General features: G+C 51.1%; 1 protein-coding gene across 1 annotated transcript in view; it reads left to right on the top strand.

Annotated features, from left to right (window-relative positions):
• The first annotated feature begins 554 nt into the window (after positions 1–554).
• The window catches only part of Drep2 (DNA fragmentation factor-related protein 2), a 195,826-nt gene continuing 178,775 nt past the window's right edge, over positions 555–17,605 (top strand). Inside the window, exons 1-2 of the mRNA XM_071590318.1 lie at positions 555–953; positions 15,714–15,810. Coding sequence (XP_071446419.1) covers positions 942–953; positions 15,714–15,810 — 109 coding nt within the window. The 5' untranslated portion in view covers positions 555–941. The remainder of the gene's footprint in view (positions 954–15,713; positions 15,811–17,605) is intronic.

Raw genomic sequence — 17,605 nt, 5'->3', positions numbered from 1 at the left:
CGCCGCAATTCGACATTTGCCAACTCCCTCGGATGACGGGTGCAGAAACCAGCGTCGCGACGGCGCCCTGTTCTCCCTTCCGTCTCCCAAGGTCCTCTGGCAAGAGCGAGACTGACATCCGAATTCTCCCGCCCAAACGCATTCATCCCCCCCCGGACGCAAAATGGACGCCGCATCACGGCGCACATCCTCGCGCCCTCGGCGGAATCATATCGACATACCGCGGGCGGAGGGAGGGACGCGGGAGGGAGGGGGATGCTGCGAGGGGGGTGGGGGACGGCACGATCCCCTTCCCCTTCATCCCCCCACCACACCTTCCCAACCAAACCCGAGAGAGGGCGACGGGAGGGAATGAGAGAGGGAGAGAGAACGTAAACTGAATAAGCGCGAATAGTTCCTCCCCGTTTTCGCAGCCAGTCACTGTGGGCGTGCATTTGCTGCATGCCGGAATAGGAAGAGAGAGGGAGAAAGACAGTGGAGAAAGGGAAAAAGAGAGAGAGGAGAACGGAAGGAGGGAGGGAAAGAGGGAAGGGCGGAGGAAGAGAAAGGAGACAGAGAGGAGAAATGCCTTCCTCTCCCCGCCCGCCTGATCCATGCGTTACGACATGGTCCACGGGCGGAGAGGAGATGAGAGAAGAGTCGGAGGAGGAAAGGGATGAGGAGTAGTCCGTTGCGGCAGCGAGAGAGAGAGAGAGAGAGAGAGAGTGAAGGGGGAGGAGAGAGAGAGAGAGGGGGGGGATTGTTCCAGCGCGCAGGACGGCTCGGAACGGCCCGTCCGCCCGCCAGCTCCAGAGTGGTGGATAGACCGGGTGCGAAGGAGAGTGGAGATATAGGTTGGAGTCCTCTGCTGGCCGCTGGTTAGGAGGGAGAGTGTGGGACGGACGGCAGGACGGAACCAGCCTCCCCTCCCCTCCCCAAGGGCCAAGGGACATCATGCCGTGATGGCAAGAGAGGTACGGTGATCTACACAAAAACCTTGGCGTGTGTGCTTGAGTGCTAAAAAGGGGACTCAGAGAGGACCCCCCACCTTTGGACTCTCTCTCTCTTCTCCACAAACACACACACATTTACACATGTACACACACTCACAAACACACACGTACACATACAAAGTCCTTCCCCCCTTCATCACCGCTCTCTTTATTTCTCTCTATTTCTCCATCACTTTCTTCTCTGGACCTTCCTCTTTTTTAGCCCCCATGGTTTTTTTTAACTCTCCTCTTCCAGAGTAGGCTCCCCGCCCCCCCCACCTCCTACCGGATCCCCTTTCTTCGGGTCCCCCTCACCCCGGTGAACGGTTTGTGCGAGAGAATAAGGGAGATAGAGAGGCATCTAAAAAGTTGTCCGACCACCCGGTGGAAATTCCACCGAGTCGCCGCGGAAGCCACCGCCATCGAACGAGCGGCGACCTGCCATCCGACGGGCGACCCGCCGCCAGCAGCGCGTGTGCCCCTCGGAGGAGGAGAGAAGCCTCGGGGGGGGAGAGTTTGCACGCCCGCTCTCGCCCACCGCGACCGTCACCCACGTCCCTTGCCCGCTCCTTCTTCGACGCCCTCCGACCCCGCTGCTTGCGCCGCTCGCTTCATCAGGATCACGTGATTAGCGCGAGGGCGAAGCGGGGTCGGAGGCACACTCATATACGATCCACGCGAGGGCGGACGGTCATCCACACGCATACACACTCGCGCGCGCACACGGAATGCGGACACATCATCACCCGCCCCCCCACACCCCTTCAACCCTCGGCGAGGGGGGAACTCCCGATCCCTTCAGACACGCGTGCACGAACCGTTTAGTATTGCTCGTTGGAAGTGGACCACAGTGCACACACTCGAGGCACAAGGGGCGCGACACGGATGCATGCACACGTGCTCCTCCCTCCACTTCTTCATCCCCTTCACGCACGCATTCGTGCGTGCCCTCGAGAGAAGGCGGGCACGTCAATCCCTCCCGTGTTGACCAGTGAGGAGGAGATCGGCCCGCCCGGCCACAGGAGAGTGCACTCGGAGCGGGGGGGGGGAGACATAGGGAAGGACGGGGACCATTTTCTCACCGAAGGAAACCATTAGGGGGAGGAGGAGGAGAGAGGGAGGGGGAGGGAATAGAGAGAGAGGACGTGCGTCTTCCGAAAGTGCTGGTTCTCTCTCGATGCAGCCCCGATGAATCTGGTGCGTGTGTGAACTTGTGTTATCGTGTGCTTCCTCCCCTCCACTGCTCCGATTAGCGTCCCCTAAATGGGACGGGGCGCGACAAGGTTACTGCTGTCCCACGCAGTCGTAGCATGTGTTTATGCGTGGGCATACATTTCAACTGTTCGGATCATCTCCGAATTCTTTCATCACTGCGATTTGTTCTCATTTTTTAATCACTCCTGTCTGAGGGAAACGTCTTTCACAAACACCACACCCCCCACGGCGAGGCCCTCCCTATCGAATTCGACCTCCACTCGCCGGTGGGAGAACTGCCGTCCCTGTTTTCGTCTTTCGTCAGGACACATGCCTCAACCCTCGACCACTCCTCTTCCATCCCCCTTTCCCTCTCCATTCGCCCCCACCCCACCCACTCTCCCTCGCAATAATGATTGAATGCTTGAGTGATTGAGTATCCTGGGTCGAGCGAATCCGAATCAAACACCCACCTACTGACCTCGCGTCACCCACAGAATGTTTTTAAAATATGATTCCTTTTTCCCGAATTACACCCACCGCCCATCCCCCTTTCCTGTGTCCAAACCGTTTTCCACTTCGGCATCCGTGCACCCCTGTGGTGAAAACCACACAGAACACGCTTCGCCCACCCAATTCATACCACCCAGAGACCGCTCGGCCACTCCCCGAGCACGGAGTGATCCACGACCAGATCCCCGCAATATCTCACAGTCGCATTGTAAACCTGGACCAGATTATTCGGGGCACTCGCCGTAGCCCCTCATCCCCCCTTCTCCCTCGTCACCACTTCTTTTTCTCCTCCCCATGGATTGCCGGAGCAAAAGGGAAATTCTCCTCGCAAGCTATGTGCAGTCGAAGGATTACAATCTTTTTTATTTCAACTTTTCATCGTTAAATAATTTCTAATTTTTATTTTCATCCTCGACTCATCCACCTCGCGGTGAGGTGAACCAAGGGAACGTTATGCGGTCTTCAAATTTCTTCTTTTTTTACCCCGACTGGGCTGTTTTCGTGTGATTGCGCGCGTTTCTGTTCGTGTGAGTGTGTGTTTGTGTGTGTGTGTGTGAGAGAGAGAGAGAGTGGGTTTGCGTGTGTTTGCATGTGAGAGAATTTTTATGGACGAGGACTCAAGGCAATAGAAAATAAAGGTTAAGTGGACAAATATGTGTGCGTGAGTGCGTGCGTATGTGTGCGTTAGACCGGGAGACGTGAGACCACGGCTCCCGGACGTTTTTCGTTCGTTCGGTCGTTTCCTCCAGATCCCGAGAACGATTGACCCGAGTCGAAGGACGGAGGATCTCGTGGACGAAAATGAGGTCGACGCACAAATACATTTTGGTCCCCCGTCCCTCAGCACCTCCTCTTCCCCCGATTCCTCCTCCTCCTCCCTTCCCTCGGGCCCCCTTCCTCTCCCCACCTCCTCGAGCGCGGTGGCGTTGGCCCCCCGACGACGCTGCCTTGCCGCCGCCAAGTCGACTTGCCCGGTTGTTCTAGTTCCCCTCCCGAAAATTCTCCACCTCGACCAACCCCCCCCTCCTCCCATTCCCCCTCCGCACGACAGCCTCCCCCGGGGGAGTGAGTGGGACCTCTCCCCCCATCCCCCACACCTCACCCTCCTTGCACTCCCTCGCATTATGTTTCCCGCGGAGGGGCCATAACTACTTTTCCGGGGGAGGCGAGGGGAGAGGTGGAGCACGAGGCGGGGGCGAGAGGATGGGCGGGTAGGGTGTGCGCTCGCTTTAAACGCTGACCCGACCGGGTGGTTTTCGGGGCGACCGCGGCCCAGACGAGGCAAGGGCGTGCACGGGAGCACGCAAGGCCGTCGGCCGGCCGATTCATTCCTCCTCACTTCCCTGTGCATTGGGGGGGGGGGGGGGCTGGGAGGAAGGGCTTCCTCGAGGGGCGTGTGCGAGGGAAAGGACGTTTCGATCCAAAAGCGAACGACTGGGACGACGACGAAAACAACAGCCGTTTGCACCGCCTGCCTCTCGATCTCCACGATCGGCGCCCACCCCCGGCAACCCCCCGAATCGGGGTGGCTCGCTCCATTCACGCGCCCCCGATGCGGGGAAGAGGAGCGCGGAGAGTGGGGAGGGGGGTAGCGTCGGGGCGATGCGAGGGGTGGGGGGAGGAGGGGTGGTAAGGGGGATACGCGGGACGGAAGCTGGCTCTGCCTTTGGGGCGATGGTGTGTCAAGGCGATGGCAGTTCCGCATAGAAGGAACCACGGAGGGGATAGTGAGCGCTTTCCCTTCCACACACACACACACGCACCTACCCCATTTCCGCTAGAGTCCACCCCTCTCCCCGTTGGCACGGCCGAAATCCTTCGCGGTTTCGGCCGTGCCGCGGTGGGTGGGCTCCGTCCTCGCGTGACCCTGCGGGGTCGAAGGTGGTGTGAGGGCGTGTGGGTTTACGCGCCCTTGGCGGGACATCTCTTCGCTCCGAGAAACCTTTCCTCCCCGTACACCACACGCTCCCCTCCCCCTCCGGGTCCGCCTTTCGCCCCCGCCCGCTGCCCCGCCTTCCACTGGCCCACTCTCCTCCAACCCACTCATCTTTCTCCCCGCCCGCCCCACCTAACACTCTCCCGCACACACACTCCCCTCCCTTCCCCCAGATTGACCCCACCCCCGCCCCCGTCCACTCTCCCCTCCTTCCCTCCCACTCCTCAAACCCCACCGAAGAGCAACCTCTCGAATACCCTCTGCTTCCCTCCACCCACCCCCTTCCTACTACACCTTTTTGCGCCATCAACACCCACACAGCCCAGCCTCTCGTGTCGATTCGATTGTTTCGTCAGCTGTGTGAGAAAGTGCTCGAATCGAGAGGAACCACACACGGGCGAATACATAAATATACATGCACGTATCCATGTATGTATGCATGTATACGAGTATTGTATATATATATATATAGTATATATATATATATATATATATATATATATATACATGTACACAAACACTCACATGTATTAATATATGTTAGTGGTGCGTGTATGTGCACGAGCACCTGAGTGTATGTTTGTGTTAGTACACTACTTCTTTTCCTTCTTCTTCAATTCCTTCTCCCCTCTCCATTTCCTCCATGCCAGCACCCCCTTCATCCATGTCACACCCCTCCTCTTCTCCCAAAGCGAGAAAGGGAGTCGTGGGGTCGGTCCCTCGACCACAATGCCCCACCACACCCTATCCTCCTTCCTCTGCCTCGCTTCTGATTCTCCTTCCTCCATCCCTTGGATGAACCGAAATTTGTTCAAGTTATCTTCATTATACCCATTGTTCTAATTTTTTATCACATTCTTGCATATTCTCGCGGGATAATAAAAAAAGAATCTGTTGGAAAAGGGCAATGCGAGTGCATCCACACCTGAATATAAATGATCTCTTATCCCCTTAGTTGTTGGGAGGGGTTCTGCTTCGTTTCCTTCTTCGGCCGGGCTGGATTCCTTTTATGGGTCATTCCGACTCATTTACACGCTAAACACTCTCATCGCGCGCACACCTTTTTCCCTCCTCCATTCTTCCTTCCCCCCTCTTCGATTAGACTCTTCCTCCTCTTATCCCTCCTGCACCTCCGCACGCCTTCGCCTCCGGACCCTTCCTCCGCCACCTCTTCCCCTCTTAAACTCTCAACCTTTTCCCGCACCCTATTCCATCCAATTCGCTGTCTAAAACCTATCTCTGCAACTCCCCCCCCTTTCCCTTCAACACTTCCCGCACCCCGGTGTTCCTCCTTCCCCCTTACCGCACGCTAATTTCCCCGGCGTCTCTCCCCGCTCGCTTCCTCCTCCCTCCTTCTTTCTCTCCCGCCGTCCTCTCGCTGCCCTCGAAGGGGATGAGCATTTCCATCGCGGCCCACTCCTCCACCCCATCCCCTCCCCCCACTCTCCCTCAACGTCTCCCGCCGCCCCTCTGTGCGCCCACTCGTGGCCCATCTGCCCGCGTTACTCTTCGCGTGAGGAGCGGCCTGACCTTAACTTCTTCACCGCCCGCCCCACTCGCCCCACCCGCCTCGGCACCGCTTCCATCTTGGTCCCCTCCTCGCCCCTCCGGGGTCCCCTCGTCACTTCCGCGCGCTTTCTCTTCTCCCTCCGTGGACATCATGCATTCTCGTGAGGGTGTTCCGCTGTTCACTCCGGCGAAGATCAAACACCAGCGTACGCCCTGCGGCATCAGCACGTCGACCGCCCCATCGTGTTGCATCGACGTGTCCGGCCGACCCCGTGAGCGACCGTTTTCACCCGACTCCGGAGTGCGGGTCGGGAGGCCTCCGGCTGGGATGGCCCGACGAGGGTTCGGTTTCGGGAAAGAGACCGCTTTTTAACGCCGTGAGGTATCATGTCATTATTTCGCGACGCACCAAGTTTCTTCGAATTGATTGACGGGAGTCGGAAAATCGCGAACCAGAAAGTTTCTGAACAGTAACTTGGTACTCGGAGCAAAGCCGGGACGAGAAATAATGATATTTTCGCGGCTCCGAGCGATAAAATCAGCAGGGAAAGGCGCGCAGAGGGTGCGTTCCGAAGGCGAAATGATGCACGGTCAAAAGCGTGGCGCACGAGCAAGTTCACTCTCGCTTTTCTTTGCGAGGAGATGTGTCCTCTCCCCCTCCTTATAACCTCTCCCCCCCGTGGGCTGCAGGGACTAGCACGTAGAAACTCCTCTCTCCCTCCAACCCCTCCCTACCCACCTCTCCAACCCTCGAATAATTCAAGAGGAAAACCAGGAAATGGGAAATACCGAAAAAATCGACGTCAACCCTTTTCCTTCCTCCTGCTCCCCTCCCCCCACCAAGTTCATCTCGACCCGATTCCATCATCCCTCCTGTCCACCGCTTTCACCGATCCGTGCCCCCCTGACCCCTGCCAACACGCTTCACCCCTCCCTCCCTCCCTCAGCCCTGGCACCCCAGCGACCCCATTCCGAGTCGACGCGCCTTCGCTCGCACTCGAGCGGAGACATGTCACGCCGGCGGGAAACGTCCTCGGGGATCGACCGAGATGATCGGGTCGGATGATGCTGCGGGGGACACGAACCGAAGTCACTCGACCTCTGGATTGTTTACACACGACCCTTCCCTTTGATGACCCCTCCGCCCATCGACCCACTCTGACGAAAGAAAGACATTCATCCCGCGGAAAACTCGTCCCCCACATCCCAAAGTCCTCCTCACTCACTTTCCGGAACGTATTAGGCCAAACTCCTCCTCCAACACGACATGAACTTCCCTCCACTCCTATATCTTCTTCCCCCTCGCGCCCCAACTTCTCCCCCTGGTCCTCCGAGCTCCCTCTCTCTCATGGGCTGATCCTGTATGGCATGCTGTGCTCCCTCCCTTCGCCCCGACCCCTCCCTCTCCACTACCTGCAGAGGTTTTCGGGAGCGAGAGTGGGTGGGTGGGTGAGAGCGCGGCGGAAGAGGGGTGCGGGGATCAAAAGAGTGAAATGTCGGAGGGGAGAGCGGGAGGGGGAGTGGGCTTATGCGGGGAGGGAGGGGGAGATTGGGAGGGGAGGGCGTTGAGGGTCGGCGGGGGATGCCATCGGGGTAGTAGGTCAGAAGGTGAGTCCAATAGGGAAGTGGGTGAAGGGTATAACGCGGATGGCGCGGATGGACCTCCCCGTGCTCCCCGTCCTCGGGCGACGAGTGAAATCGAGAAGGTTGGCTTCGGGTGGGATGGAAGCGGGCACGAGACGGGGCATGGGGGGTGGAATCAGGGAGGGGCTCTCCCCGTGGGGAAGGGAGGGACCTTGGGCCGAGTCTACGAGAGGGCGGGGGTGCGAAGAGTAGTGGAAGCGGCCACCGTTTTTGGAGGGTGAGTCCTTCGATCAAACGGGTGGGCACTGCATTAATTCATACCCCGATTGAAAACTCGTCGATTATTCTCGTGTCCACCAGGAGGGCACGAGGCGTCACACCGCGTGCACGATTTGGGAAGGCTGCCGTCACCTTAGTGCCCCAGTGCCCGCGACAACCTTGATATTGCTCCTCTGCCTGGAGCACACTCTCGGATCTCTCTCTTTACGGCTCCGTCGGCAAACACGCACGTGAGGCCACATCGATATTCGTCTAAGGGTTGAAGTTGGAGGGAATGAACACAATCGATCACGTGTCCTTTTCGCGGGGACGTAAATCCACGAGAGTGTGAGGGGGGACCGAGGCGTGTCGTCAGGGGTACGCGGAGGAGGCGGGAGCAAGGGGCGATGCGGCATTGGGGGGATTTTCACGACGGTCTGGAGTCACGTCGCGTCGTGAACTCGACTGACGTGAAGTCGAAGCGATTCGCAAACGCGACGGCGTCCGTTCTTTTGGCGGGATTTGATCCGATTACCATCGGTGCAGCCGTGGTGAGCCACCCCGAACAAGGATATACCCACCGAACTAACCTGGGGTGCGGCAAGGGTGGCAAACATTCGCACCAAAACATTTCCCGCCGCGGCACGAGGAGGACGATGGTTGCGGGGGTCGCGTAGGAGGGGGGCTCGCGTAGGTGGGAAAAAGCGGACGGGTTCCGCAAGGGGGGAGGAGTGACGCGTGGTGTAAGCGTGACCGCACGAGAGCGAGTGGGTGGGCGCGGGTGCTCGGGGTCGCGTGGGCGGGAGGAAAGGGATGAGTGGATTGGAATTGAGTGGGGCAAGGTGGGAGTGGCAGCGAAGGGCGTGTGTGGGAAGGCGACCGGAGTCGCCCCTCCCTTTATCCCCGGTCCCTTCGCTGCGTGCAAGTGGGGGACCCCAAACCCCCTACCCCCCACCACCTCCGCCCCCGGCTCGTGCCCGTTCCCTGAAATTCCCACGCATACGTCAAGGGACACCGCCGGCCCCTCGATATCCCTCCTCCTACGCAACCCTCTATCACCACGCGTACGCGGGACCTCTCTCCTTCCAAGCGTCCTCCCTCCCTCACTTGACCCTCCCTCACCACCTGTACGACCATCCCTCCCCTCCTTCAGGTTCAGACCTTGAGATTTTTTCAGCCAAACGATCCACCTACACGTTAATTTACCCGCGCACATTTTAAATTCACGCCTAATTCTGCGACATTACAGAACACTAATGAGACCTAGGCGTGGGATTGATAGCTTTATTCATAATTTAGAGAATCAAAACTTATTTCTTTCATTCCTTATCTCATTTTAGTTTCAATGCATAAACCTACTGATGATCCTATATTTCTGTGACGAATTATTTTTTACTTATTTTTTCGTGCTCAGTCTAACTGGAAGATATCCAGATCTTTGATGAAGAAGTATAATGTAACGCCATTGCCTGCTAGGAAATAGGCTAGATGAAGCGATTGCGTGCGAGCGTGGGTCTCAATAGTTTATAGATTGCAATTTTCTTTCACTCAAAACGAATAGTCCTCTTCAACAGATAAGGACTACGTTTCCACCACCAAAGTGTTGTTTAAGTTTCATCTTAATATAGAATGCCGATTATAACAAACGTATGTAATCTACATATAAATGAGAAGGAGGGAGAAGAAGAGCCAAAGAAAATTAATATCTAGAGCAATGTTGAACCTTCGTTGGCTTTAATACATTTCTATTTCTTTTTAAATATTACCTGAAGCATTATTTATGGGACAGCAGCGCTGTTACCGAGGCAATCTATACCGTTCTCATCAACCGAATGGGGAATGGGGAATATAGCGGAATGAAGAAAGGTGTAAAAAAACCTACCGTCGACGTTAGTGAGACCTTAAATGGGTCTCTTACATTGATGCCGCATCCATTGAGCAATATAGTACGTCGTACTTGAAGTGTTTTCCTCTCGACCCCAAAACCAGAGAACGGTCGGTAAGAGGCAGAAACATCCAGCGACCCCAGGGATATTATCGAATGCGAATCCTAATTGCGGGAGGCTGGTGATATGCAATCCATAATTGACCTATTCACGATGCCATCTGTGCGAGAAAGTACATTTGGCGAAAGGATGTGCTCCTAAGTTATATCTCGCTTTTAAATTATAATGGATAATGTTCTAAATATGTTAGAGAAAGAGGGAAAAATGAGTGCTTTTGGTCACTGAGTCTCACCTCCTTTTGCTACAAGACATCAATCCAGAGATATGTAATAGAATATCTTTTCATATTTCCGTATCACATGCATTTTAAATGACCGCCCTTATAACGCTCTTTGATCCGCATAGTTAGCATTTCCTATTCAGCCTTCATCTGGTTGTCTACCTCAGTTATTTCTCCCTTCATTATATCCATAAAGTCATCTATCGTCATAATGTACTCAACTCACATAGTTCTTCACTACTGTATGTAAATCCCTAAAAATTCTCATTCTTCTGCAAATCTTTCGCACAATTCACCCACTTATCAGCCGTCACTTCCAGCAATAGACGGAACAAGTCGTTACTCTTCTATGGGTGTCCAACTCTCCTAGTTTTCCACTTCCATTGTTTTGTACTCAGTATAAAGGTTTAAACGGAGGTTCCTTTGCTTGTTCCTAGCTCAGATTTCGTCGAGACATGGTATAGCGAGAAAATTTCAGTTCAATGTTCGCGCATGCCTACCGGGCGTGTATGCAAAGAATATCCACGGGATCCGATCGAGTTATCTCCTTAAGGGATGGTGGAGTGGACTGGGTCGGGGGAAGGAGGGTGGAAAATCGGGAGGCAAGGGGGGGGGCAATGACTGATCCCCCTCCGTCGTGTGCTGCATCTACTGCGGAGGAATCCCGCGCGATGCGATGTGTATTGCGCGGGGATTGATGGGGAGGGAGGGAGGGGAAGGGCGGGGGAGGGAGGGCGTGAGTATACGCTCCCTCCAAACCCTCTAGAAGTTCCCTTGGGAGAAGAGGAGGGTGGGAGAGAGAGGGGGGCTGATAGAAATTACGAGTCGACACATGGGTGGGGGGGAAGCGGGGCGAGTAGGATCGGAACGTGCGGCGTGGGTGGACATGATAGCCGCGGCGCCACGAAGCTAATGCCCGAGCGGCTTCGCCCCGTGAGTCGCCACCTCAGTCGCGGGGGTACGGATTCCTGCCGTCCACCGTATCGTTGATTCACGGCGCGAGTCCCGTCTTACTCGCTCGAGGGACCGGGAGGACGGATAGTCCCTCATTCGCGCCGGCCCGTGAGTCGCCACCTCATTCGCGGGGGTGCGGATTCCTGCCGTCCATCGTGTCCTGGCTTCACGGCGCGAGTCCCGTCATACTCGCTCAAGGGACCAGAGAGACTATCCGTCCCCCCGGGGGCAGGGGGGCGTCGTCCACCCTCATCGGGGAAGAGAGTCCTTTTCACTTCCTCTTCGAATGAGTTCCTGCACCACTTGATTCAATGATGGCCCAGTTCTTTTGGATCACCACGTGAAATTGTTCGTCGGAGGAGTGAGTCCGGTTCGAGAGCCCTAGCGACCCGCGAGTTATCGTGCATTCAGAGGCGACTCAGGGAGAGTGTCGGGGAGGGATGGGTTGGGGTGAAGAAAGATAGAGAATGAGCCACCGTTCTCAGGGAAAACTGCTCTTTAAAAAATGAAATGCTCCTTACGTCGTCGTTAAACCCAGGAGCGTCGATGAACTCTCCCACCCACTTCCGGGACATATGTAAATGAACAGGGCCGATGATCTCCGAGGCCATTTACACTTTCTCCGTGGGAGAAAGTGACGAGGGAGGAGCGGGGGGAAAGGTATGAGAAGAGGACGTAGGAAGGGAAACGGTGGGGACCTGGTGCGGATGTTTTGCACAGAGTGCGCTTCGAATGGCATCCACCCCGGTTCGATCCTCCGTGCGGGGCGCGTATGAGGGGGCCTTTCAACTGAAGTTCGCAGGTCAAAATTTGAAAGGAAAGTTGGTGCCGTGTGAAGCAAGTTGCCCATGTTGAGGGAGGCGGTGTAAAACTGTGGTGTTTTCCATTCGCGTGAGGATATATCGGCTTTTCCTCCGTGAATTAATTCGACTCGAAACTTCCCTCGCTCACTCACTCAATTTCCAGGGGAGGTCTCAGAGCACAGAACGCCTCCGAAGAGCACGTTTGGGTTGACGTTTGCCACATTTCGGACTTTCTTGGAAAGAAGAGAAGATTAGAGAACCCGGATCGCTTTTCTCGAAGACCGAAACTGATATTCATAGCGTTGGAGTGTGAGAGAGATGGTCACATCCGCAAAGGTAGACGAACCTTCAATTTCGAGAATCCATGACGAAAACATTTTTCTTCCTTATACTAGAAAAAATAATATCATTGTTAAATTTTATACGAAATAAATTTCGTCAAAGTAGGATAGTTTGTATTCCAACAAAATGTAAGTTAGAGGAATAGAATATGGACACAAGTACGTTTACATGTATATGTGCTAAATTATTAATGACTTCGTGTTAATCAGAGCTGAAATTCGATTATTTACGTTGACACTTTTCAGAATGGTGGCATATAACAAAATGGTTCTCGTTACTAATTCCAACATTGGTTTTTCGCAGTCCAATTCCTACCCTAAGTCATTCATTCACTCGACTCAATACACATTTCATCGATGAATACCGTCCTTATTGCTCCTCCGTTGCCATTGGAATTATTATTAGTACTATTTATATTTTCTATAATTACATTACTTCTCTGATGGATCTCCACCTCCACTACCAGCCATCAAGAGCTTTAGTTAACTATGTTGGTCAAAATACATTCATTCTGTTAACTTTTTCTGGCTGACATCGTCTTCTACACGCCTCTCCATTTTATCAAACTTCTCATTAGATGTCCTGGCTAAGATTCATTTACATATTTCATCCTGCTTTAACGCTTTGATAGCTATTTATAAATATTCAAAGATAAAACTCCAATTATTTTAAAATTGTAGAATATAAGATTTCAAATAAAAATTTTTAGTGTGTTTCTTAAGATTCGGATATTTTCAGATGAATATTGACGTGTACACTCATTTGTTTATATCCATATTTAGGAATTATCTTATCTTTGGTAAACATGTAATATTCATTGTCTTACGCATTCGTTGAAGAGCAATGATTAACGATAACCAAAGGGACTAGAAATTATTATTTTCAATCATTAGGAAGAGGTAATACTTTTCCATTCTGGTAAATGAAAAGTGATGAACCAAAAATGTTTATTAGTACATAAATTAGTAGGGATTTTATTATTATTTTCTCCCGTTGTCCGTTTCTAATAACGTCTCTTTGCGCAATGTTCCATGTTACTTTCTTCTAATCCTCCTCTTCGATATGCGCCCCCGTGACGGGCAATTCTCCCCTCTCTCCGTTAACCACTCACCCCGGTCCCTCCCTTAACAACACCCACCGCTCCCACTTTCCACGCCCTCGACACTCCCGCCTCTCTTGCCGAGGAGAAATAATCATTTTCCTAGTTTGACCTATCCTCCCGCGAGTGAGTGCACACCACGCTCGCAAGGTGGCGCGACGGGCGAAGTCTGCGTGTGTTTGTGTGTGTGGAGGTGCGCGTGGGATCGCGCGCTTGTGTGTACGGATCGCTACAGTGGGCGTGTGAGTGAGGGAACGGGGGAGGAGGAGGGAAGAGGGTGGGAAGGGGGAGTAGGAGGGTGGAATTGGCAACTCTTTCTTCAGCTCCAAAGGGGGAAATTTTTGCGGACGACATTCGTCGTGATTGGTGAAGACAAACCGTTTGGTTTTCGCTACTCAACGGATGCGAAAGACTTTTAGAAGTGAATATATACGTTCGCATATAAATCCTTTTTCCCACGCGTGGCCATATACTCGCTCGGTGAAAGGGACTAGTATTTGTGTTCTTTAAGCGTGGAGAGTGGGTCGGAATATTCCTTTTACGATGAGGGTAAGCACCAGTTAACTTAAGAACATTAGAACAAATTTCAGTCATGCAATGCATAATTCACACCAGGTTAACACTGGGGACATGACTTAGGTTTTAATATTCATGCTCAGTGTACTTACTGGCCTCATTTCATTCAAATGTGTCCCAAAATCGTGCTCGTAGTAAAATCCCTGGGGAAAAAATTGTATTTTGACTATTCGAAGCTTAAGTTATATTCTACAGACAACGACGCAGAAGTTAAATTGTGTTAAAACACAACTGATTACTTGCAATGTGATATGTTGGCTGATATCACCCAAGGGCCTTGCTAAAGATTTTTCAGGAGTATTTATATCTCGTAGGCCAAAACAGAAATGGTGGTGATTCACGGGCACTTTTTTATTAATTATGCGTTATAATTGAGCACACTAAAAATGTGTGGTGACGAGATTTTTTCCGTCTGTTCATCATTCCTTTAGGCATGGCATTCCGAGAGCTTGGGAATTGCTTCCCTTATTCATCCAAGGTTCTCGAGCATCGGCTCAGGCGATCGACCACCTGCTACTTTTCGTAATTATGCACATCCTTGTTGTTAGCCTACTCAATATACACATATGTCAAGTTTAGTGCGTATCTTCCAGGATACAACAACCAATTTCTATTCCCGTTAACTCCAAATCGCAGGGCTCCGTCGTTCACCCTTCTACCTTTCGTTATCCGTGGCATGAAATCCTTTCATGGGTTCTCGTTTTCCATTTTTCCTTTCCCGCAGTGTATGCTTGTCCTCCATTCCGTCGTCCTTCATCATATACTTCCTCTCTTACTTTTCTTGATCTAACCACCGGGCCAAACAACCTGGGATATATTGTGTGCATGACTATACCGGAACATACTCTGGACCTTCATGAATATACATATGTATGTATATATATATATATATATATATATATATATATATATATATATATATATATATATACATATGTATATATATTGTATATATATATACACACATATGTATTCACCTAAACAGAAAGAAAAAATATCATAAATATATATAATCCATTTCTATATTTAAGTTTTATTTTTTTAATTATTTTTTACATGTATATCTATCCTCATAATTTAATTCACATGGATTTTTAATAATATTTAATTATTTTCCATTATGAAAGAGCTCATCAATGAGTCAATTATACCATGGGCTTTCGGTAATATTATAATTTCTCTAAATAATATTTTGCTCAAAAGAATCACTGTAACGCATTGAACCACGGGGGTGTATACCAATGTGAATTTAAGAAATATTAATTAAATAGAAAAATGTAAGCTTTCAAAGCATTGAAAAATGTGTAACCTCACTCCATTTATCTAGATGAATAAATACTAAGTGGTTCTATAAATATTTTCCTATTATTTCCCGTCTTATTTTCTTTTTGATAAATTTTCTTGATCAGAAAAATGTAAATAAAATATTCCAAGTATATTATTCTATGACTTATAACCCTCTTATAGGAAAAGGTATGCCATTTAGTATGCTCATATTCGATTATGTCAGAAGTGAAGGGAAATATGCACTTAATTACTTCCTGGTTCATAGAATTCTACAAAAGTCTGGCTTGAGAACATTTTTGCCAAAATATTTTCTTATTATATTTATTTGGACCGTAAAAATGCCTTTAAATAACATTATTATTATATCCCTTTAGTAGTTGTTGAGGAAAACACAATTCTAGTGCATACCTCCTAAGAGAAACAAGTGTCTATTTTTAACGATGCCTTAATTACTCTTTCAGGAGGCACGAGGGAAGAGGCCCTTCAAGATATGGGACAGCTGGAGAAACGTGAGGAAATCCTTGGTGGTCAGCAGTTTTGAGGAACTCCTCGTCAGAGGTCAGTGAACCATATTTTATTATTTTTCCTCCAGTGTTCCTTTCGCTCCCTTCAGTGTGTTCCGACAGCATCATTAGCATCAAGGGAGTATAGGCTCAAAGTAGACGAAGAGTGTGAAAAACCAGAATAGGAAAACCAAGGAGTTATCTAGTTCAACGCTTATGAATCCTGTGTTTTTGAGTGTGTAGCGGATTCGTGGAGAAAAAAGCGTGTGTAACGGGGAAACTGTGTGCGATGAAAGCGAATGTACGACAAAAATAAGTTGTGCGGCCGCCAAGTTCAGCAGTGAATCGAATCATCTGTCGTAAGAATTAGTTGCTGCGGAGATCAGTGGCCGAGGCCGTGACGATGCACTGGAGTGAGAGCTCTGACACAATCGTGAATTTGATTGGAGGAACCTTGATCAGTGCCAGTGTGCGAATTATCATTACCTTTCGATCCTCAAGCCTTTTGGATTTACCGAAAAATATCCTCCCACAAAACGAATCAAAATATTCCGATTCACGCGAGATGACTATTGGTTCATTGATGTAGGAAGACGCGATGGATGTGTGTTTAGTGAGGAAGGATAATACGGGTGATGGTAGATACGTTGTCAACTCCCTGCAGGGCGACGATGGAGATTAGGTCTCCTACCCCCAAATTTGAAGCGGTGAAGTGTGTAGGGTTAGCATCGCCCTGCCAGCCTTCTTCTCCACACCCCTTCCTCACCCATCCCCTTCCCTCCCGCCTGGACCACCGCCATAAGGTATCCCGGGAGGCATCATGGCTGCTGCGGGATTCTTGTCAAACCATGCCCAAAGCCCAATATTTCCTCTAGGAATCCACATCTTTGGAAGAAAAGGCTTTCTTGCGAGAGAAGGAGGAGAGGAAGGAGAATATTCGCAAAACCTCGCGGGCGATCAGAATGGAGAAGGTGGTGGAGGGGGGACGTTTTCTAGATTACGTCCGTGAATACGAGTCGAAGGGAAGGAGGGAGGAAATGCAAGGGGGCGGGGGGGAAGGGAGGTGGTGGAGTCGGGCGGAGAGAGTAGGAGGATGAGGCGCCCATTCAACAAGCCCATGAGCAGTCGCGGAAAACTCCGAAAAAATCGTTCGTACGCCCCGAAAAAAGCAGTAGGTTAGATGTGGTACCCAAATCGGCCACCAAGGTGGCGTTAGTGCGGCGGCGGGAGCTGAATCTTCGTTAAGGGACGTTTTTTTTAATAGTTGAGCAATGGGTGGGGAGGGGTAACCGTGATGGGCGGTGAGAAGACCAGAGGGGGGAGGGGAAGAAAGAGTGGGTACGTGATGGACATGAATGTAAAGATGAGGGTGAACTGGGAGGGAAGAGCATGAAGGGGACCGGACAAAGGGCATGGGCGCTACGGGTGGACTGGACTATAGGTTAGGGCATTAATCCGGTCCTCGAAGGTTGTTTTAACGAATAGGCGAATAGGCAATATATTGTTAATTTCCGGGAAGTAGCACCTAAAGGTAATGAGTAATTGTAAAGCGATGCCAGATCCCGTCATATCAATTAGGTTGAAGTCAAAATTAAGCAAAATTCAGTCACATCAAGAGAAAATAATCCCGACACGACATAGAATATATAAAATACAGGCCAACAGAGCTAATACGACCCATTCAGTATTGCTACAAACAGAATAGTCAATATTTTTGTAGTGTGTGACAAAATTAAGAATAGCAATGATGAAAAATATAAAAAAACCATTTTTCAAAGTAAAAACGGAAAAGCATTTTGCACATTTTCGGTGGTATATTCCCGTCCTGGACAAAAGTTACAGAAAACGAT

The sequence above is a fragment of the Hetaerina americana genome, unplaced genomic scaffold, assembly GCF_022747635.1.
Source record: "Hetaerina americana unplaced genomic scaffold, ioHetAmer1.1.p SCAF_4, whole genome shotgun sequence".
Lineage (NCBI taxonomy): Eukaryota > Metazoa > Arthropoda > Insecta > Odonata > Calopterygidae > Hetaerina > Hetaerina americana.
This window is presented reverse-complemented; position numbering and strand designations above follow the sequence as displayed.